Source organism: Myripristis murdjan, chromosome 15 (genome assembly GCF_902150065.1).
Source record: "Myripristis murdjan chromosome 15, fMyrMur1.1, whole genome shotgun sequence".
Classification (NCBI taxonomy): Eukaryota; Metazoa; Chordata; class Actinopteri; order Holocentriformes; family Holocentridae; genus Myripristis; species Myripristis murdjan.
In genome coordinates, this window is record NC_043994.1 from 24,317,939 (window position 1) to 24,345,856 (window position 27,918).

The 27,918-nt window shown below is 41.6% G+C and overlaps 2 protein-coding genes across 2 annotated transcripts in view; both read left to right on the forward strand.

The window, feature by feature from the left end:
- The first annotated feature begins 892 nt into the window (after window positions 1-892).
- Window positions 893-10,040, forward strand: tsnax (translin-associated factor X). Its single transcript, XM_030070962.1, has 6 exons — window positions 893-1,233; window positions 1,824-1,904; window positions 2,010-2,124; window positions 2,816-2,946; window positions 8,549-8,670; window positions 9,299-10,040. Exons 1-6 carry the CDS (start codon window positions 1,218-1,220, stop codon window positions 9,674-9,676), a joined length of 843 nt encoding a protein of 280 aa, XP_029926822.1. The 5' UTR covers window positions 893-1,217; the 3' UTR covers window positions 9,677-10,040.
- Window positions 10,041-13,564: 3,524 nt separating this feature from the next.
- Window positions 13,565-27,918, forward strand: part of disc1 (DISC1 scaffold protein) — a 49,583-nt gene continuing 35,229 nt past the window's right edge. Inside the window, exons 1-6 of the mRNA XM_030071126.1 lie at window positions 13,565-14,124; window positions 18,853-19,892; window positions 20,819-20,888; window positions 23,127-23,283; window positions 24,934-25,030; window positions 25,554-25,786. Coding sequence (XP_029926986.1) covers window positions 14,055-14,124; window positions 18,853-19,892; window positions 20,819-20,888; window positions 23,127-23,283; window positions 24,934-25,030; window positions 25,554-25,786 — 1,667 coding nt within the window. The 5' untranslated portion in view covers window positions 13,565-14,054. The remainder of the gene's footprint in view (window positions 14,125-18,852; window positions 19,893-20,818; window positions 20,889-23,126; window positions 23,284-24,933; window positions 25,031-25,553; window positions 25,787-27,918) is intronic.

Here is a 27,918-nt window from a genome sequence, read left to right on the forward strand (position 1 = left end):
TGCATAGGTCAAATTCCAGCCACACAACAAATAAGTATTTTGCACATACATTTCCGTGCTCTTTACTCTGATTGGACAGTATTTGCAAGCAGAAGGGATTTTCACTTTTCATCCGACAACTATATGTTTATTGCAAGCTAATTAAAATGTTAATTGGCTCCTGCGGGCTTGGATCCATCCCGTGCTTTAATGAATATGTCATGTAACACGGAGCTGGAGTCTATATCCTATTATAGTCACATGTGAAATCGGTTAGTGAGTGTGCTGGCCAGAGGCAAACCACGAGCAAGTTGGCACCAGGCGTGTGGCACGTACACAGTTGGCAGGAGTCCCTTGAGGAAGAGTTCCTGCAGAGATGCAAGTAATCTGATCTAGAAAAGGTTGGACGAAACATTCTTTAATAGCAACCAATAACACAGTCTGGAGCTGGGATGGACGGCTGGAGGCGACCGGGTGCTCAGTCAATGGAGAGAGAAAACCGAGAAATAAAGAAACAAAGAAAGACAGACAGAAAGAAAGAAAGAAAGAAAGCGGAGCCAAATGCTGCCGCTTATTGAATAACACATTTAACAGAATATGCAAGAATTGCCACTGCATTGCAATTAATTAATTTTTAATAGCATATTATTTCCAAGACGCACAAAAACATGTTTGATCATGCGCATATTTCAAAATGACATGAATATAAATTTTGCATAAAATATTCCATCACATCATTGTGTAGCTCTGAATTGCAATAATAGTAAATTATTTTTAATTTTAAAAAGGAGACTACAAGTACAGCAGCATTAGGTTTTGTATTATAATAAAACCAGGCTTTTCAACCAAAGAGCGGCGTCCTGCTCTGGTACTACATCTCCCAAGATGCACTTGTGGTTCATTTCCGTTTACGCGTGTAAACAGCGCAAAAGCCCCTAACAAACCGAGGTCCACCTGGCTGCCTGTCATGAAAAACGCGTGAAAAGCGTTCACCCCGCGTTGTGGATCATCCAGGTTTCTCCTCCGCCGGCTCCGTGCCGCTCGGAGACGCCGCCGCGCCGCCGCCGAGCCGTGCGGTTTTCTACGGTGAGCCCGACCAGCGCCGCCAGCTGAAAGGCGATCTGCATGGATCCAACGGGCTCTTAGCTGTGCTTTCAGTGGCTGGAGCGGCTCTCGAAGAACCAATCTTCAAAAATCGTTAATTTGGTCTAAATTTTGAAACCTACAACACTGAGGTGATGAGTAAACGAGAAGGTAAGTCCTCCGTGTGAGCTGGAGCCGAGAGAAGCGACGTTTTCATGGACACGTTGTTTAAATGCATGCGTTTCTTGTTGCCATCAACATGTGACTCCAGCTATTTTAATAACGATAATGGTTTTAAGGCTAAATAGGATCCTTGAAGGCCAATGGTACCACTTCCCCTTTCCTATTGAATTTATGATTTTGCAAGATCAGAGTTTAAACGCTGAAAGATATTCTTACTCTTATTACCACCATAATGAGTATTGTTATTGGTAGTCGTGGTAGTAATAGTAGCACTGATAGTGTGGTGGTGGTTGTGGTATACACTGTTAATTATCCAATCCCCTTCAGTTCCCTGAATTAATTTGTTAAGTTTAATAAGACCCATGCTCAAGACAAATATGTTCATCTGTTGTTTATTTTGCAACTTGGTGTGTATGATATGCAGCTGGATTAATTTGGCCAGTTGAAGTTTAATGAAAGTGATCAGCAGCTTCTTCTGCACCAGAGATATTTAGCAATGATTGCCTGCCTTCATGTAGCCACAGGGCTCATTTGCAACCTCACCTGGCCTCCTCTTCCTCCTCTTCCTCCTCTTCCAGGTGAGGGATGTCCCAAGAGAAGAGCTGAGGCGGTGCAGGACGGTGACATGACCTCCTCACCTGTCATTGCTGCCTTCAAAGGTACCGTCACCGCAGCCCCAGTTTGTTTGGTTTTTTTTTCCCTCTGCACTTGGCACTCGTATGGACACTTTTTTTCCTCTGTCTAACTTTCAAATGTTTTTCAAGTTTTCCAGCAGGAGCTCGACACCAAACACGACAAATACGAGCGCCTCGTGAAGATCAGTCGAGACGTCACCATCGAAAGCAAGAGGACAATTTTTCTTCTGCACAGAGTGACCAGGTATCGTCTGTTTCTGAAGGTCACGTTGAGCAGCGTGTCAAAACTGAAAAAGATTTAGTGTCACTCCCTCTACTATAGAGATTGTGGGAGACTTTTACACAGTTTGAGAATTCACCTGTTATTGCAGTGTCACCAGGATTTAACTATTTCTTATGTTCATGAAACCAGCCTCCAACTATATTGTTGTTAGTAGAATAACTGTGTCGAGGAAAATTATGTTTGCCACTTGAACTACAAATCATGTGGAGCAAAACACATTATTGTGTGTATTTACTGTCTGCAAACTGAGATCTTAAAGGCAAAGTATGCAGTTTCAAATGTGAGGACACCCCACCTTGTTATGATGTGGTAAATTATAATTAATCCCTTTCAGATCTCAAAATAGTGCAATTTAGAAATGACTCAGGAGTTCAGGACAAGTGTTTTACACCATTATAACTCAAAATATAAGAGTATTTGACTCCATTTTTTGTTTTCATGTGCATGTGACATCAAACCATTAAGTGTTACATTAATTTTATCGGTTATTAGTTATTAAACAGGGTGGTGTGCCCTCCCATTTGAAACTGCCTCTAAATAACACATACAAATAAAAAATAAACAAGGAGAGGAGACAGTTGTCTTTATGCAGGATTGTGTATTACTGCTCACACCATAATACTGATGCTGTCCATTTTCACTGGATGGGCAGTGTACCAGATGTGGAGGACGTTCTGAAGGAGTCGGATGTAAAGCTGGATGGCGTGCGGCAGAAGATCGGCCAAATCGCCGAGGAGCTGCGAGGAGAGGACATCAATCAGTTCCACAGAGCTTTCACACCAGGTGAGAGGAGACACGTCCCATTTTTCTCCTAAAGGACAAAAACAAACCCAGGACTGACACACGTTTCTATATGTTTGTTCCATTGTTTCTCAGTGGTGGGACTGTGCTTACATACAGTACAGGCCAAAAGTTTGGACACACCTTCTCATTCAATGCGTTTTCTTTATTTTCATGACTATTTACATTGTAGATTCTAACTGAAGGAATCAAAACTATGAATGAACACATGTGGAGTTATGTACTTACCAAAAAAAGGTGAAATAACTGAAAACATGTTTTATATTCTAGTTTCTTCAAAATAGCCACCCTTTGCCCACCCTTTTCATTGTCCTGTTGAAAAATAAATGATGGTCCAACTAAACGCAAACCGGATGGGATGGCATGTTGCTGCAGGATGCTGTGGTAGCCATGCTGGTTCAGTGTGCCTTCAATTTTGAATAAATCCCCAACAGTGTCACCAGCAAAACACCCCCACACCATCACACCTCCTCCTCCATGCTTCACAGTGGGAACCAGGCATGTGGAATCCATCCGTTCACCTTTTCTGCGTCTCACAAAGACGCGGCGGTTGGAACCAAAGATCTCAAATTTGGACTCATCAGACCAAAGCACAGATTTCCACTGGTCTAATGTCCATTCCTTGTGTTTCTTGGCCCAAACAAATCTCTTCTGCTTGTTGCCTCTCCTTAGCAGTGGTTTCCTAGCAGCTATTTGACCATGAAGGCCTGATTGGCGCAGTCTCCTCTTAACAGTTGTTCTAGAGATGGGTCTGCTGCTAGAACTCTGTGTGGCATTTATCTGGTCTCTGATCTGAGCTGCTGTTAACTTGCGATTTCTGAGGCTGGTGACTCGAATGAACATGTCCTCAGAAGCAGAGGTGACTCTTGGTCTTCCTTTCCTGGGTCGGTCCTCATGTGTGCCAGTTTCGTTGTAGCGCTTGATGGTTTTTGCGACTCCACTTGGGGACACATTTAAAGTTTTTGCAATTTTCCGGACTGACTGACCTTCATTTCTTAAAGTTATGATGGCCACTCGTTTTTCTTTAGTTAGCTGATTGGTTCTTGCCATAATATGAATTTTAACAGTTGTCCAATAGGGCTGTCGGCTGTGTAGTAACCTGACTTCTGCACAACACAACTGATGGTCCCAACCCCATTGATAAAGCAAGAAATTCCACTAATTAACCCTGATAAGGCACACCTGTGAAGTGAAAACCATTTCAGGTGACTACCTCTTGAAGCTCATCAAGAGAATGCCAAGAGTGTGCAAAGCAGTAATCAGAGCAAAGGGTGGCTATTTTGAAGAAACTAGAATATAAAACATGTTTTCAGTTATTTCACCTTTTTTTGTTAAGTACATAACTCCACATGTGTTCATTCATAGTTTTAATGCCTTCAGTGAGAATCTACAATGTAAATAGTCATGAAAATAAAGAAAATGCATTGAATGAGAAGGTGTGTCCAAACTTTTGGCCTGTACTGTATAACAGCGCGTGCATGGAGCAATTTTCAGGGCGAGGTTTTAACAAGAAAAGTAATCCACCAAGATGCTATGTCATCAATCTAAAATAAATAAATAATAAAACAAATAGATAAATTAAGACTAAAAACATGCTCCTCTGTGCAGCAGGATTAACCATGGAAATTTACAATCTGGAAATTACGCTTAGGGCCAGATCCTTGTTTTCTATCTTCATTTTCTTTTGACTCATCTTTATGAAATGAAATAGGAATTTTCTAACAAATTTTAAAAAGTGCCAAGTTACATATGTAATTGATTCAAAGTGATTTTGCAGCAATAAGAATTCTTGCGGTGTCTGGTAATGAATCACAAATGACCGGCATTATAAGAGCAAGGCAGCCATGCAGATCTATATCAGATCTTCGATCAGTAAAGGAGAGTAACTTTTATCTTTAAAAATCAAAAACTTTATGTTATGCCTCTAAGATTAGCACTTTGCTTTTTCTAGTCATGCAAAGTGTTGAATTTTTTCTCCTTCACGGTAATTTCCAATCACAAGTTATGTATTGCAAATATTTGTTATAAAAATATTTACAGTATAAATTGAATAATATTTCAGCTGTTATTCTGAACCTAAACCAAGTGATTGGCCTGTGCAATGATCAAGTTTCTTTAGACTTCAGATTGATTTAATTTGGGTTCCAGGATACAAAAATTAATTGTTATAATATTTGAAATATTCATTCACACTGTCTGAATTAGCTCATGCCATGTTAAATGTTCCTGGTTAGTTTATCACTAAGTATAACTATTGATTTATTAATGAGAAACCTGGTTGTTATAGGATGCTTATGCAATAATATTCATATCCTTTACTGCACAATGAGCAGAATCCATTTTTTACCTTCCTCATTTCTTTCAGGAACTATGTCATGCACAATGTATTTCTGACAGCTTCTCCTCATTGAAAACCATTTGGTAGCCCTTATTTATTGTTTACAAAGTCATGTGACGGCGCACCGCAAAGGTTTTTATGAAAAGGTCATGTTGTGATATTACACAACAATAAATCCTTGCAGCGGGAAATGATTTATGGATATTAAAAAAATACCGGTGTGATTAAGGACGTGAGTCAAAAAGTTAATTGCACCGGTCCCTCTTTAAAATATTGTTTCTGCTGCGCCTCCCCGCTGAAGGGCCCTGCTCCCCGTCTCCTCTGTCAAACACAAAGTACATTTTGTGCTTTAGATTTATTGTCAAGTCACTGATAGGCCACATGATTGTGTGAGAGAGTGACCTTGATCCAGGCCTGGATATGATAGACACACCCTCTGATAAAGTTGTTTTCCTGCCAGAATCAAGAATATCAGTTTTTGGAAGCGTAGCCAACATGTCTGCAGTGTTTGGAGGAAAACATTAGCGGGAGTTATGGTTAGCTGTTATCTAGCAGCTGGGGAAGTCATTTTTAGATTGTGGTCACTCAGGAATCACCGCTGCATCCCCCCGCGACGTGACCAGTGGCAGTCTCCACCAATTAGATGTTTTGTTTTTTTCATTTTTATCATCTTTATTAGAGCGAGGCTGAGCTGACTGTACAGGCTCTCTCTCGCCCCACAGCTGATAATCTTGGCTGGACTAAGAGTCTCCAGGCATGTGTAATGGGTTTCACTTTTTTTTTTTTCTTAACAAGGACCATTAAAGATATTGTGGGCTACATTTGAACCTAATTGCCGCTGATAACAGGGCAGTGCGGCACTTTGATAAGCTGTTCAGCCTAACCCAGCTAGCAGCTATCTGTAGCCTTCGTGAGACAGAGGCTCGGGGAACCCGAGGAAACGAGACGCCCGCTGCGTTTCCCAGGGTTCCACTTCACATGACATTCCAGACCGAGTCTTACTTTTCAGTCCAACATACGTTAATTTATTTCTTGGTCACTTTGTGGATCCACATAACCTCTAGATCATTTTTCGGCCGTTACACACAGGTTCTCAATGTGGGGTGGAAAACGTTTATCTTCAAAATGTTAACTAACTAACCAGCAAACTAACTAATTTATTCATTTATTTATTCCTTTGTTTGGTTGGTTGTGTGTTTATTTGATAACCTGTTTCGGGTGCCAATTTGTGCATGCAACGTGTCGTTTATGACAATGTAGTTTTATTCTTACTAAATAGTCCTGGAGTGAGTTTAGGTTTTTATTTTGACCGGCCTGCATTTTGACTTTATGGCTTCACCGCATTATTTTAGAATCGTCTCAGCCACAAGATGATCATTTAACCCTTTGATTTGAGTTCAAACACGAAAAAGAGCAAAATTGTAGTTATGAGGGTTTCACACGGCAACAGCAAGATGTTGACCCCAACCTAAAGTTATTATAGTTTTGTGCTTTTCATTAGTTTTTATTTATTTATTTATTTATTATTATTATTTTTTAAGTTTGTTTTCAGATCAGTTTAGTTTCAGTTACTTTCCAGAGTGGGTTAGGTGTATATTAAGTGCTGTTCGCAGGACGAGCAGCAGAGTGACTGCATGGGGACTCATTTGCTCAACCTCCAGCAACAGTAACTCTGCAAACACACTGACCAGGTCAGGCCAGGGCCGCGGCCTTGCTGCTGTATACCCAGCCTTCCACTTTTCCAAGTGCCGTGCCAGCAGAGCCTCTCTAATTTCCTCTCTGTGCTCAGTTGGTTTTCCCTGAGTCATTGTTTGGACATTGTCTCATTTTTTTCTGTTTTTCTGGGGCCATTTGACCAAAGGTAATGCTCCTGCTTCAGAGTAAATAACATGAATAGCTCCTGGCAGCAAACTCAGGAACTGAACTCCGCCTGCCTGCCTCAAAGCCTGTGTAACCTTTTCATGTCATATCCTGTCTGCCTGAGACAGGGATTTGCACTCCACACCAGTGTCATTGCTATTGAGCCCTTGGCAATATTTAGATCTGTGTGTTGTTTTATGTTGGTGCACTTTATGAAAAATTAGCCAAATAACAACCACAGGCACAGCTTAAAAAAACTGACAGGGGTTTACCTTGTAAGAATAATTTTCAGGAATAGATAGATAGATAGATAGATAGATAGATAGATAGATAGATAAAACTTTATTCATCCCTGAAGGGAAATTCAAATATCCAGTAGTTTATTCAAGACTCATTCAAGACAAGAGGTATTGAGATAGACACATGATTATTATTTTATTTTATTTTATTTAGTGAGTTGTGTAGTTATTTAATTTCTTCCATTGGGTGATGGTCCCTTTTTTCCACTGTTGGTTTGCGGTTTAATAGAAGGTGTCAGTTGAAAGTGCATGAAAATACTTACAACTCTGATATCGCTTTTTATGATTTTACAAATTTGAAAACACTTCTTTGTTGAGAAACTGGCCCAAAGAAAGCTCGATTCAGGGACATTCTGAAAGATGGGAAATTTTGATTGTTAAATTGAAAGCAGCAGTCAGCCAACCGCAGCTTGTCTGGGTCTTCTGCGGGTCCTCCACCAGCTGTGTGGAGTATGATGCAGCTTCAGGGTCTGACTTGTCCCAGGCTATGTGGTGCGACTGAAGCTGAACGGAAAATGACGAGTTGGAGTGAAAGTCGCTGGTGGAGCGGGTGAAGTGGGGATGAACCACATCCTCCTCCCGGCTCTGCGCTGCACCCTGTGGTCAGCGACACGGAGATAGGAGCCACTTTGATGTTCAATTGCCGCTCCAAAAGTAAACTTCAGACACAAAGTCCTTCCGTCCTGTGATTATTAGATTGTTGTTTACACACGGGCAGAAACAAATGAAGGATCATCTCCAGCTCGTCATGCAAAATGGCCTTTTCAGCTCAATCAAAAGACTCATAGGAAACATGTTGTATTTGCATAATTATCTACATTTGTGATCTGCACTGTGCACAGATTATGGAAAGTGCATGCACACATGCCTCGATGAAGCTAGAGAGTCTCTTCTTGTGATCAAGTGCTCTCAGTAAATCAAGTTATGCAAATTATACAGAAAAATGCAACAGACAGACAAAAACAGACTCAGTCTGCCCTGATTTTTAGAGCAACTGGGACCATTCAAATTTCAAGTGTGCATTTCTGTGTCTTGCATTCATTCTCCTGTCCTGAGACGTGCATTTTAATTTCATTGAATGTGTCAGGGGTCCAGGAGTACGTGGAGGCCGTGTCCTTCCAGCACTACATCCGCCATCGCACCCTTATCAGCCTGGAGGAGATCAATGCCAGACTGGTTTTCATGAAAGCAGAAAAGGTGGATCCCAAGGTAATTTGAAACTAGAGGCCTTTTTTTTTTGTTAAGCTCCACTCTGTGTTTCTTTTGTGATTCCACACAGGCTAAAACATAATGAATAGTACAGGCTGTAGTGCCAAAAATGATGTTTTTACCTGAATAGAACTGCATTTATTTGTGTCTTGAAGAGAAAATTAAATACAACTAATACTAAAACTACTACTACTAAGTAAGACTAATTTAATGTGACTTTTCCTTTTCCAGTAGGGACATTTATTATAATAAGCATTAACCTATGTGTTATTATGCTCCTATCTATCCCTCATGCTATTTCAAATGATCATGGGTGCTTCATGCTGCGGATAAGAGTGCTTGAATATAATTGTTTCTCATGAAATATTTTTCCAAAACAATTTCTAAATCCCTCAAATTAATTTTGGGCTTGGTTCATTTGCGGCCAAGGGCTGCACAACATAACAACCACGTACTCGAAAGTTGTTGACACGAAAATATGTTTGTGTAAAATCTGCCTGGATAAGAATTTCTTTTATAGTCTGGTCCAGAAATGTTGAAACAGATGCCCTAAAGAATCTTGAAAAGTTCATTTTGCATGATTGATTTGGACCTTTTGTGCTTTCTTGTCATGTGTGTGGTGGGTCAGGGCTCAGCTGACAGCCTGCCAATGGGAGCCCAGGTGCTGACCTTCCAGGTGATGCCCTCCGACTACCTGCTGGGAGTGGCCGACCTGACCGGAGAGCTGATGCGGATGTGCATCAGCAGCGTGGGCAACGGCGACATCGACACGCCCTTCCAGCTCAGCCAGTTCCTGCGGCAGATCCACGACGGTTTCTCCTACATCGGCAACACGGGCCCGTACGAGGTGTCCAAGAAGCTGCACACGCTGCGGCAGAGCCTGGGCAAGGTGGAGGACGCCTGCTACACCCTGCGCGTCCGCGGCTCAGAGATCCCCAAGCACATGCTGGCCGACGTGTTCTCCAGCAGGGCCGCTCTCATCGACCCTGACGAGGGGGTGGCGTAAACCCTGAGCACTTTTTTACACACCTCACCTCACCACTGTATGGTGCAATCGTTTCTCTCAGTTGTGCTACGGTGTCATGTTTGCATATGTGTTTTTTTTATCGGGTTCAGCTGTTGTCTTAGATGTTTCACGAGATGCTTTTTAATTTTGTTTTGTGTCAGTGCACACAGGTTAGAAGTTATAACAGGAAGTGCCAGTGTCAGCCAAGGAGAGAGATATTCTCCAACAAAGGTTTCACAGCTACACCACTACAATAGACAAAGGATTTTTTTTTCTTCTGTTTTTGATAGAGATCTGATGACTCGGTTGTTTTGCATTGAAGTTGGAGACCATGAATAAAACGATTCATGCTTCTAAAATGACACTTGAGGTCTTTAAGCTGCTTTGATGGTGTGTGCGTCTTAGTTTATTTTTTTCTCTCTGCCTCCCCCTTCTCTATCACACACAGATAATCTAAGATAGGAGCATTGGTTGTCTGCACTCAATGCGTACACTGTGGAGGAAACATGTGACCTTTGTACACTGTACGTGCCTATTCTCTGGCAGGCTCCCTGGCACACACACACACACATACACCCCTTGCCTCCTCCCTCTACCCTCCTTAAGCAATCTTCACTAGGCTGGAATGGAGGCAAATTAAAAATAAGGTTTGGCAAACTTATCCTCATTCACCATGGAGTCTTGCACCATACTTACTGTGTACAGGGTTAGTAACCCCATGCAAGCTGCAGAATATTCCTGGCAGGCAGCTTATGTCCTCTCGCTGTTTCCTGATCACCTGATGGTGTCAGTTAACAGGATCCAGATGGATTTTAAAGCACAGAGAATAAATTCTGCCTTGTATCACAGATTGTCCAGCCTCGACTCCATGCTGTGCCAGAGACCCTTATTCATGTTTGGCGGAATAAGAATTCATTGTCAGATTTAGTCCCGGAGAAGGCATGATTTCTGAGGCTGATTATGCAAACCACAACAAGTCTCCCTCTATGTAAGGTTTCCAGTGTTTCCTCCACTGACAGCAGCTGTTGTTCTCTGCTGGCTCTGATGACTCAACACTGCGAGCTTCTTACGAAACTCCAAGGTGAGATTTATGTAATTCAGAGCATCCAAGAGCAGCTCTGCTTGGTGTACAATGGAAATGCATTTGATATTGTGTTGGCTGTAGTTTTGCGAAAGATAATGCATTCAGTACTGCTTGTGCTGTTCCTTTCAATGACTGTAACAAAGTCGGGCTTTCGGTGTTATCCAAGTGCGCCACACTGTGTCCAATAATAGTATTACATGTGGTTGAACTCATCGTCTCTGATTGGGAGAAGACTCTGCCATTATGACATACAAAACACTGAAAGCAAAATAGTTTGAATTTCATTGACTTGCATACATTGTCAAAATGTATTCACCTCACTGTTTGCACAATTTTGATTGGATTTGATCAGATCTTCTGGTGAACTGTGGTAGTTTTATAGAGGGAGTGTAAGTAAGTTCTAGTTCAGTGCTTTTCTGTTGCTTGGGGTAAAAGCTAATCAAACATGCACCATTTAAATGTGGTAAAACCAGTAACTCCCTAGATAAGTAACCCAATTAACCAATTTAAGGGATAATTGAAGTGTCCTAAAACCTTGGCTAACAATCAGGCTCAATTAAGGACAATCATGTCCAATGCAAACCTCAAACTACACAACTCTCGAGGCCAATGGTCCATCCTTGTGTCACCTGTTCACTACATTTAGCTCCATATCCTGAGTTTCAAATTAAAATAAACTAAAACACCTGAAGGTTCATCACTGACAATGTGTCCAGGTTGCATCACATGATGAATCATAATGAAAGAACTCAGGCAGAGTAATAGCAATAATTATTGTTATTCAACTAAATATATGACTGTGGCCCAGCTGATTTCTCTGATCATAGCTACTTTTTCTTGCAGTTATTTTGACATACAACTTTGACGAAAGCACTATTATATATATCAAACCTCCTCTGACAGAAAGCAACACACTGCCACTTTACAAGTCTTTACATGTTGCTGCTACAACACACCAATAATTTTGAGTGATGCATGCTGTTTTTTGCTTTAAGCTTGACAAAAAAACATGATGAAGTCATGTCAGTTACAGCATTACAATGAGAGAGAAAAAATTATTAGTCGGAGGGAACTGCCTCTGTTTTGCTCTGTGCAGCTGAATTTAGATATTAAATTTGTCTTCAACATAGTTGTAGTAAAAACAGTCACATAGATAGACATATATGAGCCACAAGAAGCACAAAATGAGTTTTGAAATCTAGTCACTCTGCAGCGCCTCCCTGAGGAGAACCTGTCAAACTCATGTCCTTTTTTAATTATGTTTTTTTATTATGGTTATTTATTATTAAAGTCTCCTTTCTTGTTCCATATCCTTTCCTTGTATCCTTTTAATCTTGTATTTCCAATTGCAGACTTTTGCATGCAAAAAACAGACCATGAAGTTGAACTGAACTGAACTGACTGACTGTGCAGAGAGCAGGGGGAAGTCTCCCTGTTAAATACACAGTGACAGGAAGTTTAGACCAATTTAGACCAGACAGAGGCCCTTTTCCTGGAAGCAACTGTGTTAATTATTAATCATGAGGAAGCACTCTGTGGTCGAGCCTTGAGGTCTCATGATCAGACAGTGAGTTAATTTGTTTGCCAATTAAGAGACGCTAAACGCCTCTAATCTTTAATTCTGGGCAGGTGATCTCACTTGATGTGTGATGCAGCACAGCTCGTTCCTCTTCTTCTCCTCCAGAGTTTCTTGAATGGGAGCTCGACTGCGCAGTTCAGGGGTGAAAGGAGCTTTTCATAGCTGAGTCTTGTCCATCAGTCTTCAGCCCAGCCGAGCTGAATTAAAAGGAGGGTTGGGATGAGGGGAGGGAGAGTGAAAAGACACCACTCTGTGTGTGGTCAGCACAGTTTTTTTTTTTCTCCCATGCATTCCCATACTGAGAAGGGAAAAAAATCCTGGAATGTGTTACAGGTTTTGTTACAATCTGAATGTACAAAATATATTTTTGATATTCTTGTACTTGCAGACATATGGTGTTAATAATGCAGGAAATGTCTTAACAGTGTCCAGAATTTAGTTCTAATTAATGAAAAAAAAAAAAAAAAAAAAAAAAAAATGGAATAAACAAGTGCACATGATAAATGTATAAAAACAATCAGAATCAGTTGTATTCGCCAAATCTGTATGCACATACAAGGAATTAGACCCCGGTTACTTCTGTTGCTCTCATGTACTTACACAGAGTTTGACATGCAAGCATGGCAAACAAACATTTAACTTCTATGTACAGATCTAAATATAAATATATACCTATGTAAGAATAAAAGGGGGAAAAAAAACTAACCCAGTAAACAAAGTAATGAAAAATGTGCACTAGAAGACAACAGTGCAATGGAACAGAATGCAAAAATGCTTGAATAAATACTGGATGGAAAATGTAACAGGATACTTTATATACATGAGGTAAGTGGATATGGAGTATCTCTAAACACGTTCTCAGCAAATCTCCTACATCTAAACTTGTGATTTATTTATGCATTTATTCCCAGTAAAGGTTAACGTGACAGTGGAAGTTGAGGTAAAGCCTTTTGCCATAATAATCCGCTGTATTCCCATTTTCTGGAATCCAAATGACACACTTTTAAAAAAGGAAAAAAGACAAACAGTGATGTGTGTGTTCTGTGCGTGCTGTTGGTACAGTGATGTGTGTGTTATGTGTGTGTTGTCGGTACAGTGATGTGCATGCTGCTGCTGAGGCACTCATAGGCTGCCTGGCTGTCATCATGAGGCGGTCTGGAGGAGTCTGGAGTCAAATTCCTGAACACGTAGGAGCTCCTCACGTTGCTCCAACACGACGCACAACGCAGAGGCGCAGCAAATAGCGGACCCCAGGGGCACTAATTAATGTTCATAGACAGAGAGAGATTTATTAAGGGTTCATATTTCTATTATTACAGCCTCTAGTCGGATTTTCCTCGCCTCTTATTTTTCAGGAAAGACCATCTAAACACCATCTTTTTTTCCTCATCTAGACCATCTGTTCATGCGCAACTGAAGCCACTTGTTTGCCGCAGAAGAGCCATGTAAGAAATGTGTATTTTAAGGATCAACAGCGCCATGAGAAACTGTTTGTTTTGGACACAGGAGCGCCTGTGAGAGCCGCTTTCTCAGCCCGTTTCGAAGTGGGGGAAATAAAAGCAGTCCCGGCTCACTTTTCGACAACGGAAATGAGATCAGCCGCGGTCCCTGGCTCCACTTCTTCTGAAACATGGTCGTTTTGACTCTCATGTAGCCCCGGGATTTTTTACTCTTTTCTCTCACATAGAGGGCTGATATCGGTTGTTTATGAAAACATGTTTGCTGGACTTGTGGGTTTGGGATGTCACGGTAACTCTCTGCTTCACCACTGCGAAGTAATGGAAGGTAAAGTATCCTCTTATTTATTTATTTCTTTTTACTATCATCTCCTTTGCAGCCTAACACTAAGCCATAAAATTAATCAGTCATAGCTGGATCAGTTGCATAGATAATGGCGATGGTGCTGAAGATGATGATGATGATGAGAAAGATCATGAAAGTGATGATGATGATGATTATGACTTTTCTCCCTGAAGCTTCACGTCATTAAAATAAGTTAGAAGCATAAACTTGTGGTAAGAAAGGAAAGGCTTGATTTTCGGATAAGTTATAAAAGAAGAAGATGAAGATGAAGATGAAGATGATGATCTACAGCAGCAGTAGTAGTAGGGCCTGTCCCACTTTACCATGAGAGTTGGCATTTAGCCCACTGGGTATAATTCACATTGGGTGAACTGTTTTGACTGATCCAAAACAAGACCTGCCGGCAAGCCTGAGAGGCGCTTTGCATCTGGATTGCATTACTTTGTGACCTCTCCTATTAATGAATAAGCGGAATCAGACTGGAGGAGGACAAATAACTACATTTCTAAGCCATTCCACCTGGCATTCACGTAAAGCATCTGCTTACGTTACCTATCTTTGCACCAAATGTGATTATTTTTTGTCCCCTTTTTATTTCATGCCCCCCAAAAGACAGGAAATGTGGTATATAGGACATATTTTCAGAGCAAATGTTATTCTAAACTGAAATAAAAACAGTATATAAAAGTACAGATAAGACTTGCACTCGATGTTGGTGGTAGTTTCGATGGATAGACTCCAGTAAACATGTGACAGGTCAGTATCTGAAGGGGTCAGCAGGTTTGTCACTTGCCTTATTAGAAACTCCAAACGTTATGTTTTTGAAAGAAATGAAAAGGGTTGGGCCAGTCGGGTCAGTGACATGTTTTGACATTTTCCCCAATACATTTTCAGTTGTATGGATTTGTTCTACAGCCAAAAGTCCCATTCAACAAATAATCAGAACGAATCAGACACGTGAAGTGATTTGAACACTTGACTGTTGTCTGTTATCTGTGGTGAGCTTCCTTTTTCTCCTTCTTGGAAATAACTTTTGGGCCACAGTGCCTTCCTGCTGTAAGATAGTTTGAACTAATGTAGCATTAAGTGCAGTGTGAACAGACAAATTAGACCGACAGCTAGTTTTTATGTGGTGTGTTGTGACATTGCTGTGTAGTGCACCTCTTTCTCTATTCATACTGTCCTACTAATACAGCAGCAGCTCCTCAGCCCCACCACATCCAGCTGGTTTATGCTCCTCCTGTGACCATACAGGAAATGCGTCTCTGTCTGAGCCAAATCTGCTTTCCCATAGAAATTCCTGCTTGTAGAGTGTCGTAGATTGTCACTTAAAGTCACTCGTAACAATTACAGACATTGAAATAGATGAGCAACTTCTCACCTGATATGGAGGGCAAAATAAACAAAATTCATTTCTTGGTTCTTGTGTTCATGGTCAATGGAAAAATCTCTTTTCCACCACTTGCAATTGACTTTCACTTCCTTTATTCTGGTGCTGAAGTTAGTCACAAGTGGTGAGGTGACGAACATCTGCCTAGCAGTGCTGCTTCTCAGGAGGTTGCTGACAGGCTTATCGGCCAGTGTGTGTTTCTCTCTCTCTCTCTCTCTCTCTGTGTGTGTGAGCCTGTCGAGCTTATTCGTCAAACGTTTGTGTTTTTATGAGATCCTCCACATTCCGCTCTTTGGCTGAAGTGCTTTTCATCAACCAATGGGATGCAGTGTTTAACATAGAGGGGGTTTCAGGAGGGCCTCTTTAATCTTCTAAGGTAAATAATCAGCCTCTTCTGACCGAGACAGTGCATTTTCTCAGAACTGAGCGCCGGCGAATAGTCCAAGTGTTTGTGCTTGCTTTTTGTGCAGATGTTCGTTAACATGAGCGGCCGGATTGCAGGTCAGTTGCATGTAGGAAGAAATTATAATGAGCAAGCTGCTATTGTGCAAGTGGAATGTGGTGTTTGGCCTTTATTAGTTTTGGTCTCCTGAGTTACATTTGCTGCTTCTTTGCCGTTTCTGTTGGAATTCCTGGCAAACTATTTTAGGACACTGCCTGGCAGGAAGCAGCAGATGACATACCTAAGTGCTTCGGCCAGCACACACACACACACACACACACAACACACACACAATGGGTTACAAGGCATTTCCTTCCCCTTTCAGTGAGAAGAGCCATCTTTGTGTAATCTAAGCACGGTGAGGATATACAGTAGCACCCCTATCTGCAAGCCGTACTCTTTTCAGGCTCTTTTGACTCTCTGGAGTGGCCCCTGTACCGCACCTCGACCGTAACAGATGGTGGACGGTGTGTGCGGTTGCACTGAGCACCTAGACAGTGTTAGGTTTCTCAGATCGGTTATGGAACAGTGGCCACGTCTGCAGAAAAACACTAATGGAGATATATGTAACCCGAGCATGAGTGTGGTGGTCTCTGTGGACACACACACAGGGTCTTAAATGACTCCATCAATAGACCATCCTCTTCTCTGTAAGACCACTACACAACACACACACACACACACACACGCAGACCGGGGGAAACAGGAACAACCTTTTGTCTCTCTCCCTCCAATTCCTGTCTCCCTGTGCCCTTCCTAATATCCCAGCTCTCTCTTAAGTGGTCTCTTTTTTTTTTTGTCTGTGTTCCTCTGCAGTCACATGGTTCAGGAGTGACATCACTGGAGGTCACAGAGGGCTGAGCAGTGGTCTGTGGCTGCTTTGTAGTGGCCACAGTTAGTTTGGCGCCTTGCATTCCAGTCGCACACACAGAGATGTAATTGCATTGTTGCACAAAACATAGTATCATTTACAAAACATCTTTAAAGTGATAGCCTTAAGATAACTATTTCTTAGTATGTAGTAGGGCTGGAAAATATATCTGTATTACATCGACATTGTGATATAAGATTAGGGCTGGGTATCATCCAAAAATTTTCAACACTGGTACCAGTACCAACACCTTGACTTCGATACTGTTGCATGCATATTGGTTCAATGATAGTAATAGTATTTAGGCAATTTAGTCGGTGCCATAAAAGTAGCTAAGTTTGGTATCCAGCCCCAGAAGATTAAATTTGTCGGGGATTTTGGATATTATAATATTGTGAGATGGTATAAGTGTGTTTTCCTGGTTTTAAAAGCTGCATTGCAGCCTGTTCTGTTCTCTTATTTGCCTCTACCTGCTTTGTCACAGATCCTCATTAATAATGATTGTTTATCAGAAATCTCATTGTGTAAATATTTTGTGAAAGCACCAGTAGTCGCCCTTGCAGTATTATCACAATATCGATATCAAGGCACTCGGTCGAAAATATTGTGGTATTTGATTTTGTCCATATTGCCCAGCCCTAGTACGTAAAACTGTATTTGCCATTTTATCAAATCAATAAATGAAAGTCTAATAATGGGTGCCGTGTCTCACTTAGCTCTTTTTAACTGTCTCCCAGAGTTTTTACAATGGTAGTAGTCGTGAATGCCCCTTCTGTGTCAGTACAACAGTGCATGTGTCTGTGTGACAGTGTGCCTATCTTTCTCTCTCTGTGTGTGTGTGTGTGTATGTGCATGAGTGGGAGGAGAAAATTGAGAGTGAGAAGTGAAAGAGAGAGCAGAACAGCTGTACACAAAGAGGCCCTTGATTCCCATCATCTCAGCCCCTTTGGCTCTCTGGTTTCAGGGACTACATCTACAGGTTCTTTGTATTAACCTTGGAGCAAAACAGAGCAGGTGCCCAGACTCGGAGACCCAGACTTCTCTTTCAAACCACTGTTGTCCACCCTGCTAATTTACTGCTAATTCACTTCTCACTGTTTGGGTTGGCCGTGTTTGTCCAAGGGCTTTATTGGATCCTACAACAAAATTGCTGTTTTCTGTCGTAAATCATCGCAAATGCAACTGAAGGCTGTGCAGCTCTTTCAGTTGTCCTTCACGAGATGTTACTGATTTACAGCGCTCTTACTCTGAAGGGCGTGTCTCTGCTAAAGATGACTATGAGACTTTGGTATTTCCCAACAGCTGGAGCCAGCCCCTTGGGAAATGTCACACAACTGCCCATGATGCTAATTTAGTTAGCCATGGTAGCTTTAGGGGATCCGTGGTGTGTGTTTGTGTGTGTGTGTGTGTGTGTGTGTGTGTGTGTTTGGTTAGGTTTCATGACGTGCAGTGTGTTATGCTATAACACATTGATACTTTTTGGATGTCTTGACATTAAAGTTGCAATGAAACTGGATTTTCAGAGCCTATAGTTTCCTGAATCAGGTTGTTTTTGGGTTGGGACGTAACACAGAGAGGCATCTGTGTTAAAAAAAAAAAAGAAAAGTATCCAAAGTATAAACCAATAGGAGATCAATTAGAAAGAGAGAGCCAGTTTTATTTGATGGGACGGGGTGTGAATATTCAAAACTGTGTTGTTGTGTTGTTTTTGTTGATTGCAGTTGTTGTTCACATCTACTAGTTCAGTGTGATCTCACCACTGAAGGGACACTGTTTTCCAGGTTGTAGAAAAAGCCAAAACTTATAAAATTCTCTGGCGTTTGTTGTTAAAAAGGCGAATATTGATTATTTTATTGTCACTCAGATTGAAATAGAGATGCCACTGAATGATCTGTGCGACTGAGTCTTTACCTACATACCTATTTCTCCTGCTACCTGTGTGAGCTGACTCTGTATCTCTCTCATGAACCTGCTGCCCAGCTTAATGGCTAATCTCTGTGCTGACAGGTGGCCGAGCATCAGGGACAGCCGGCAGCTCCAGTCGTAAGAGGCTCCACCGAAGACCAGGGTACATGAGGGGAGAGCTGTCCAGGTTGCAGAGTGCAACTCCTGGGGAGGAGGAGGAGGAGGAGGAGGAGGAGGAAGGGAAAACCACTGGCATTAGGAATGGGGAATCGGGACGTTCTGGCAGGGAGGATCATGTGGACATCACTGAACCATTCAGCTCCTTGAAGGAGAGTCTATCACCTGCTGTCAAAGTGTCCTTATTGAAGCCGTTGCAGCCTGATAAGCGAACCTCTCCCAGCTTTCTTTCATCGCCTCCCCATCCTCTTCCCCCTGTGAACTGCAGTATTGGCAAGTCCACATCCAGACATCTGGGACAGTCCCCCAAACCACAGGCTGAGCTCAGTTTGAGCCCGAGCTCGCCCCTCCAGCCCTGTCCCGTTGCATCCAGGTTGACTCCCGGAGGAGACACCTTCAACTCCAGCTTCAGTTTCATCCAGCAGTCGCTCAACTCCAGCCAGAGAACAGACACCGCCACTGATGCCACTGCACACAAACCAGAACCACTAGATCAGCTGTCACAGAAACATTTAACCTCATTTAACTCTGTTTCTGGGCCGGAGTTCATTTCCGCTAATCACCTGTCAACCAAAGCACCAAGTTCTTCCCAAACAAAACCAGCAGCTTTGTCCACTGAGCAATCTGTACCAAAACTTACAGCTCCTGTCCAGTCACAGCGCTCCTCCTCTGCCCCAGCCAGCCAATCAGAAAGAGAGGAGCAATCTTTAGGTGGGAAGTTTTGGCAGGACTGTCTGTGGGGTGGCAGGGAGGTCACGTCCGACCTGCCTGACTGTGACTCCTGCTCTCTGGACACGGAGATCACCTCCTCTCTGTCTGTGGACTCGGACACGGCCTCCGCTTCCTCCATCACCTCTGGCTACGAGAGTGCCACGCCTGTCTCTGACCAGGGCTGGGACAACCTGCTGAAGAAGTACGAGGGCATCCTGCAAGACTGCCTCCAAAACAACCGCACAAACACCAAGGTGGGTATGCCTGACCCCTGCTTTGAAGATGAGATGCAGGGTTGTAGTCAAGACCACCTCACTCAGGTCCTTCAATACCAAAGCTGAGTCCAGTGCAATTCAAGTTAAAACCACACTGCAAAAATATCCACCCACCGCCACTTTCTTAGTTTTCATTTTATCTCTTACTTTAGTTTATTTGAGAAAGGCAGTGTACATTAATCAACATTCAAATCATGTAAATATGCCTGAGTTAGCTGAAAGGCTAGTTTTCAGTGGCAGTGCTTTTGCCAGATGTTAGACATCCCAGAACAACAAAATTATACATTATGTATAATATATAAAGTATGCCACATTGTTGTAAAAAGCATTTACAATACAGTTAGACAGCAGGGGCGGACTAAATCCAATAGACATTATGGGTTTGTAAAATGGTAATACACATCTAACACATAAATTATGCAACACAGAGTTTTGAGACACAACAATATAAAACATACCAGATCGTCAAACAGAGTACTAGAAATCTTTTTTTACACATTTGCCTGTAATTCATCAGGACATATTTTGGTATCTTTTTAAACCCAGGGATCTTCAGTGGAGATCCAGACTAAAATAAAAAATGAATAAATACATTTCTTAGGGTTTAAACAAAGCTACATGTTCAGACACAATGTTATATTTTATAATATGGCTTTGGCAATGATGCCAAGTGTCAAAATAACCTGAATTTGAATTTGTTTGTCTTCATGGTAGGCTGATACATTCTGAGCTGAGCTTTTAGTTCCTCTCATCCCCTGTCAACTTGCTGACCTGGTATCACTTTGAAACTGACGGTCAATGCACTCACACATTTTTTGCATGTGGTGTCTGTTTAAAAAAAAGGCTCGCCCTCTGGACTGTTGAGTAATCTATTATCTCGTCTGTCCGTCCTGTTTGTCTCTCAGATTGAATCCATGATGTTGAAGCTGCAGAGACTCCAGCAGAAAGCCATTTTGGATGATGACTATGACACAGGTACGCCATGATTTTCAGCTGTGCTCTTGCCTTGATAGGTAGATCGCTTCAGAGATTTCACCAGTTTTTGTCTCATTCCAGACGATGAAGAAAAAGAGTGAGTTTTCTTTGTCATTCACACTCAACACAACATGTGTGGGTGGAACGCACCAAAGCACACACAGCTTGCAGTTGTGTTGAGTCAGACATTTTTAATCCAACATTTGAAAAAAAGACATTGGACAGCCACTTCTCCCAAGTATTTCATTTTGCGATGATTCAATATATGATCGTAGAAAGAGGGTCGTGCAGAGAGGAGAGGCTGCACTGAGTGACTGAGCAGAGAGGAAGGTTCCAAGCAGCAAAGCACAAGCTAGAATTTGATTTTGATCCAGATATATTCCAGATATCACGTTTATCTGCCTGGTCTCTGTGCTTCACGTTGAGGAAGCTTACAGTATGTAAAGACACCCAGGGGAGCGGACCCTTGATTTGATTTCATGCTAATGGAATTAGTCGGGGATCATACGGTGATGTTTGTTTGTGGAAAAGCATGAGAGGGCAGAAAAAGGCCAGGAATTAGTTAGAAGCTGGAGAAAACGAGACGGGCTGTTGTTCACCCGACATACATTCCACATCTGAATTATTGGAGAGTTTAGTGACCTTTTCCGAAACTTCCCGTGATATGGGCAAATTAGCAAGATAAGCCTGATCTCATTTGTTGGGTATTTGACACAGTGACCTACCCACTGAGCGCGACATGTCATGTCAGCGGCACGTGTACGCTTAAGCTCTGGGGTTTTCTTTAACAAGCAGTAAATACATTACAGCAGGTTTAAATAATGCATTACAACCTGTAAATATCAAAAGTTCATAAGCATAAAATAATAGCTTATTTTTATCATAAATGCCAGCTGCAAAACTCCCTTAAATCTTGTCTGCAGCAATTTAGACATTTTTTAAAAGTGAATAATCAATATAAAATTCCTTGGCACGTACAGCTATGATTCATGCACAAGTAGGATTAATGTGCATATTTATACATAATGCACACACTTTTTTTTTTTTTTTACACATTTCAAATGCACATATTTTAATATTTCTTATTTCTTTTTCTATTTCCTATAATTTCACTTATGCTTATAATATATTCTTTTGAGAATTTGAGCAACAGGCACTGACCCAATTTCCCCATAGGGATCAATAAAGTATTTCTGATTCTGACTCTGATTTGGACATATATTATGTGTATTATTGGGAGACTGATATAAGAAATAGTAATAGCTTCGTACTTCTCGAGATGAGCTGACTAGGTAAGCTGGCTATGACCTCAGTGGATGAATCTCGATGCAAAAAGCTGAAGGGTTCAAAGAACAAACAAATCCATGTTTCATGAAGCTAAATCCAATTTTATTAGACTTTATTTAGCTGATGGTTCAACCTTTAAGACTGCAAGGAGACGCACAACTTGAATTTGGACTTTTATTTGGACTCTGGGTTGAACAACATCTGAGATTCTGCTTGACCTGAATTCATTTTTTGGTTGGCTTGAGGAAGGTTTAATTTATTTTAAGCTGTGGCCTTTATCGTGACCCACTTTCTGGACGTTGTGACAGAAATAAATACCTGCATTTGATGTTGGTCTCCTGTGGACCATGAACTATTAATGTGCAGAAATTTTGTGGGTCAGCTTGGACTAATATTGACATTTTGCATCAGAAACGTCTGAGTGACTCTGCCAAGCTGGTTATGTTTTCACCCGTTTGCCTGTCTGCCTGCCAGCAGCGTATATCTCAAAAACGTCGGAAAGGATGGAGACAGCGTGCAAGTCTTCCACGTACACTCGCAGAATCACAAATTCACTTTAACGTGAAATTGAAGTGACAGGTATGATTTCTCTTCGGTGTAACAGCATGTTCGAGGATTGTTCAGCGTTGGCAGAGGTTTGTGCTCTGCAAGTGCCTTCTAGTTGAGGGATAGCTTGGTGATTGACGCAGTCTAAATGCAGAGTAATGTTTGTGTTGTCATGCTATCTTAGTGAATGCAGGCTTCATAGCAGCCATGACCTTCTGCTGGAGGAATGTCTTTGTTTCTCCTCAGTGCGGTGCAGTTTTCATGGACTAACACTGAGATGCAGATGCACAGCTTACCAGGCAGTGACCCAGATGCCCAGTGAGCTGGTCTTAGAGGGGATACTCACTGCACAGTATTTAATGTGTGTATGTGTGTGTGTGTGTGTGTGTGTGTGTGTATTTGCAGCTGAGCGTTTTGGTAAAAAGCTGGAGGAGCTGTGTAAGGAGCGAGGGGCTCTGAAGCTGGGTTTGCCCTCCAAGCAGCCCAATGTGGCGTTGTTCCTTGATCGTCTGAAACAGGCTGTGCACAGCGCCCTCCAGAGGACAGACAGCAGCCAGTGCAGGTCAGTCACACGAGCAGGAGGTCAGTACTGTTACCTTCATACATGATTGCTATCACGTTATATGGATGTCACATGCATAAAGAATCATCATCCTCTCTCTTATGCTCGTGCCTCTTATCAGTCCAAAAAAAATTCAGGCCTACAGTGTTTTAGGGCTGGGTGACATGGACAAAATGTATATCATGATAATCATAAGAAGTTATTTTAACCTTAATATGTAAGAATATCTGCTAATGTACCATTGTTGCTGAATGAAAACGTGTAAACATTTGAGGAACTACCCAAAAAACAGTGTCAAGGTCCCGTGTTTAGCCTCACCAACATGTGTTTTGGAGTTTGTCCAAAAAGGTTTTGAAAATATTTCACAAGACCAAATGTTGTTATTATTTTCTCAGCCCATAAGAATATCTTTGACAACAGCAAGATCACACTGAAATTTCAAATCAATGGCAATATGAAGTTTGATCAGACTGGAATGCACAAATAAGATTCCCTTTCTATCAAATCGAGGTTGAATAGACTTTAATTAGTGCTGGCTTTATACCATTAATTTGGACAATTGGATTCTGTATCATTATAACTCAATAATGTTAATTCATCACAGTAATACTGAATTATTGCCCAGCCCTACCCATTTTCCAATTTTGAGGAGAACAAATTGTTCATCTCTCTCTCCAAAATTTATATTTTATGGCTTAATATGGTTAAATGGGGTTTATAATTTTCGCCTCGTGATCATGATCATGCTCTGTCCCTCCACATAATGTTGCAATGCACAGAGGAGCGAGGGAGCTCTCAGAAATAGCTCTTGTAACAGGAAGGAAATCAGGTGGGGCTTTTGCAATGTGTATCCTGATGGAATGTCACAATAATCTAAACCTCCAAAACAAAAGTTATGTTGTGTTTCTGTGTGTGTTTTTTTTTTTCCATGTCTGGCTCAGAGCCGCCGCCAGTGTTAAAAATGTGAACTGTGTGCTATTCTGTATGTATATCGGTCAGACATTTATGGAGGCTCAAGAAAGGAAAGAGAAAGCAAGAAGACAAAGAGAAAGCAAGAAAACAATGGCTCCAATAATGTGGGGAAAGCCTACACATTTTTACCTTTTACTTCAATTTTTGTGAAGTACAATTTTGTCACTTTTTTTCATTGTCTTTCATTGGAAATATAAGCAAGTCCTCGTTTGAAACAGCAGAAATTGCGGCAACACCCAGGCAGAACTAGAGGAAATTTCTGATCCCAATGAATCACTGTGTTAAATAAAAACAAGTAGAATAATAAGTAGCAGATTTTGATGTCTATAGTGTTACTTTTAATCCTTTCCCTGAATAATAAAAATGAAATGAAATGAAATATGAAATGGCTGGTGACAGAACACCATTGTTTTTGTAAGGCCTGCTGTGAAGGTCTACCAATGGGAAAGAAGCAAACACACATCTTTGTGGCACAAGAAGTGTTTATTTGACAATGTGCAGCGCAAGTGTGTTACTTACAATTGGACCAAAATCGACCTAAAAATCAAATCAAGGCATGAAAAAACACTCTTATCCTGTTATATATCTTAAGAAACTGCCTACTATGCAAGCATTTATTGTAAATTTGAATGTCATGCTGAGAATTATGAAACACTGTTTTGTGTGGGCACTCGGCAGGGAGGGTGCAGAGCCTGAGGCGGGGGAGCGGCCCGACTCAGCGCAGGGTCCCCTGCATCGAAGAGATCGTCTAATCCAAGAGAAACGGCTGGTAGAGGTAACCTCAGCTCCTGCATCTACCACTGTGTCCCAGGCCTTCTTACAGTACATGCTCCGTCTTTGAGAACTAATATTGTTTTTTTTATCACTTAACACATGAAAAAAGTCTGTAAGATTGGTGTAGTATTCCTATGAGGAGTTAGGGTGTGTCTGCGGTCCTCACTAGTTAGTTTGAAATGATCTTATTACCTTAATAATGTCATTTTTTTTTAATCCCCTATGGCAATATATCAGCAATACTACCATATTATAAGTCTAATAAAAATCCAGTAATTCCTATATGGATGTATAGTCATACGTACATATTTTGGAGCTCTTACTTGTACACAGTGCTGAGAAATTTCCGTAAGGTTGAGATCATTGAATATTGCTACTGACACCGTTACCATGGTGTCTAAATGGGTGTGAAGGATTATTTATTTGTTTGCACAGTACAGTAGAATATCTCCATGAGACAAGAACGACCTGAAAATGAAACCAAGGAATACAAACTAATGAAGAAATGATGGCAACCCGTGCAGGCGCAGATAGCGGAGCTGCAGCAGAGGCTGGCGGAGCTGAAGGACCGCAGCCGATGCCTGGAGCAGCAGATCCAGCGGGAGGAGCAGCAGGTGGAGACGGAGGAGCTGGAGGGCTCCGTGCTGAGAAGCTGCACCGTGGCCCAGCTTCGGGACATGAGCCGAGCCCTGCAGGACCTGGCCACCTCCGAAAACCGTGCACAGATCGCCGTGTGCACTCCGCCCTCCGTGCTCAGGTCAGGATCACTGGCTGCGGTTATTTTTTTCCTTCTTCAAGTAGTTGCTTCCTTATTGACTATTCCAAACAATTCAGATACAGAATATTTTGTGTATCATTGTCCTATAATATGGGAAACAATATTTTTTTCTAACTTTGAAGGTGCTTAAGGGGAAATTTCAGGGAAAATCAGAGTTCAAGGGGTTTAAGTGATCTGATATGATGTGGCTTTACACTCACCACAGGGTGCAATAACAATAAATGCTAAGAAGAATGGTTTAGCCTTGGTAGAAAACATATTCCAGCCAGATTTAATAGCCAGTTTAAGAATTTATATAGCAGTTACCCACTACTATTCTCCTATTGACCTGAATATGCTTATTTTTCCCCTTAAGGTGGTCACATGAGGCATTTTTACTCAGTGTGGCCTATTACACTCATTCTTAATATATTAATAGGCTCCATGTAAGCCCAACTAATGACTCAGCTCTTTTGCAAATATAATCAAATGCTACAACAACCTCTTTCATTAATTAGGTCATCCTCTCCTGGATGAAGGTGTTTTAGTCAGTAAAATCAGCTGATGTGCTGTTTGGCTGAAATGAAAACCTGCATAACACTGGATTTCACCGGGGTTATTACTGCTTCCTGCAAAGAGCTGCAGTACTGTCAGCCGCCATGTGGGGCTGCTAGCGAGCTGTGAGTCGTAGTGACTCTCAGGTGTCAGAGCATGAATGAGAGGAAAATGCTCAGTTTCCCTGTATTATGTCACATATTTCCTTGCCGCTGAAGCATGGCTCGGATAGGGATGTTTCAGTTATTGCTCATATCCCAAATTCTCTTTTTATTAATGCCTTTCTCGCAACCTTATACCACTGACTTTATTCCCCGACTGTCAAATGGTTTTTAAATAAATCTCAGAGCAGCATTTTCTTATTTGTGGCCAAGAAAATACTTGGCAAATGAGTCAAAATCTCAGTGTCATGTTACATACAAATATCACGTTAACAGCTGCATAGAGGGGGCTGTAAATGGACTGGGCTAAAGGAGACAGATGTCACATCTTAGATCATTACACACACACACACACACACAGAGTATCTAAAAATGTTACTAGAGATTTATGTGTAATGAGTCAAGTGTGTATTTGCAGGATGTATCGTTTAGATGCTATATCAAGCAGCTATAGGACTTCTCTGCTTTTTTCTTTAATCCCTGCATCCCCTGTGCCCCCAATCCTCTTCACTCCCACCTGCTTGAACCTGTTTTGAATTTTAATGTTTTTTCTCACATGCAAATTAATACTTTGCATCATATCTTCTGAAGTTAATAGCTTGTGCGCAGGCACTATGGAAAGCCTCTCTCTCTCTCTCTCTCTCTCTTGCCACTGGTTAGAGAGACATGTAAATTGTACTTATCGCCTTCTCAGTGGCGTGACCTACCATCTGTGGCATAATTTGATATCTGACATATCCTCGCCCTAACTGGAACGCATTAGCAAGCCTTTCTGATTGAAATTGCAGCCTTAGATTGGATGTTCGGCTGCACATCTCCAGGTGCCGAGCATCGGGTCATCGTGATGATTGTGTTGTGGTTCAGTTTCCAAACAACATATGACACCGCCATTCCTGATTTGTATTAGAACAAAGCGATCCACGCGGTGCTCAGGTCCTGTATGCCTACGCATTCACGGATAAAAAAATGTGCCGTAACACTAACGCTCACAGACAAATTTTTATATTGCTCATCATGAATCTTGGTTTGAATAATAGAACAAAGGGCCTACTATTTTTTGTGATGAGACTATTACGTTTGTCTCAAGGTGACTTTTTCGGAGAGAAGGATTTCATGCTCCAATTTGCCACTGACTAATTAATTTATTCCTCTGTCATGAAGTAATGTGACCTTAATGGTGCTTCCTGTTTACATGTTTACATAATTACATTCTTTAATACTTGCCTCTGCCCTCTCAAAGGTTACAGACAGAATCTGATGCAATTTTCACCCTTTATAGATAAAATACTCATCTCATGTGGTTTACTCAACAAAACAACATCCAGTATTTGAATGGACCGTACTCCATCGTGATAACTGCCCCAGCACTTGCCAGTAATTCTCAGAAGAGCTGATAAAGCTTTCACTCACACAAAT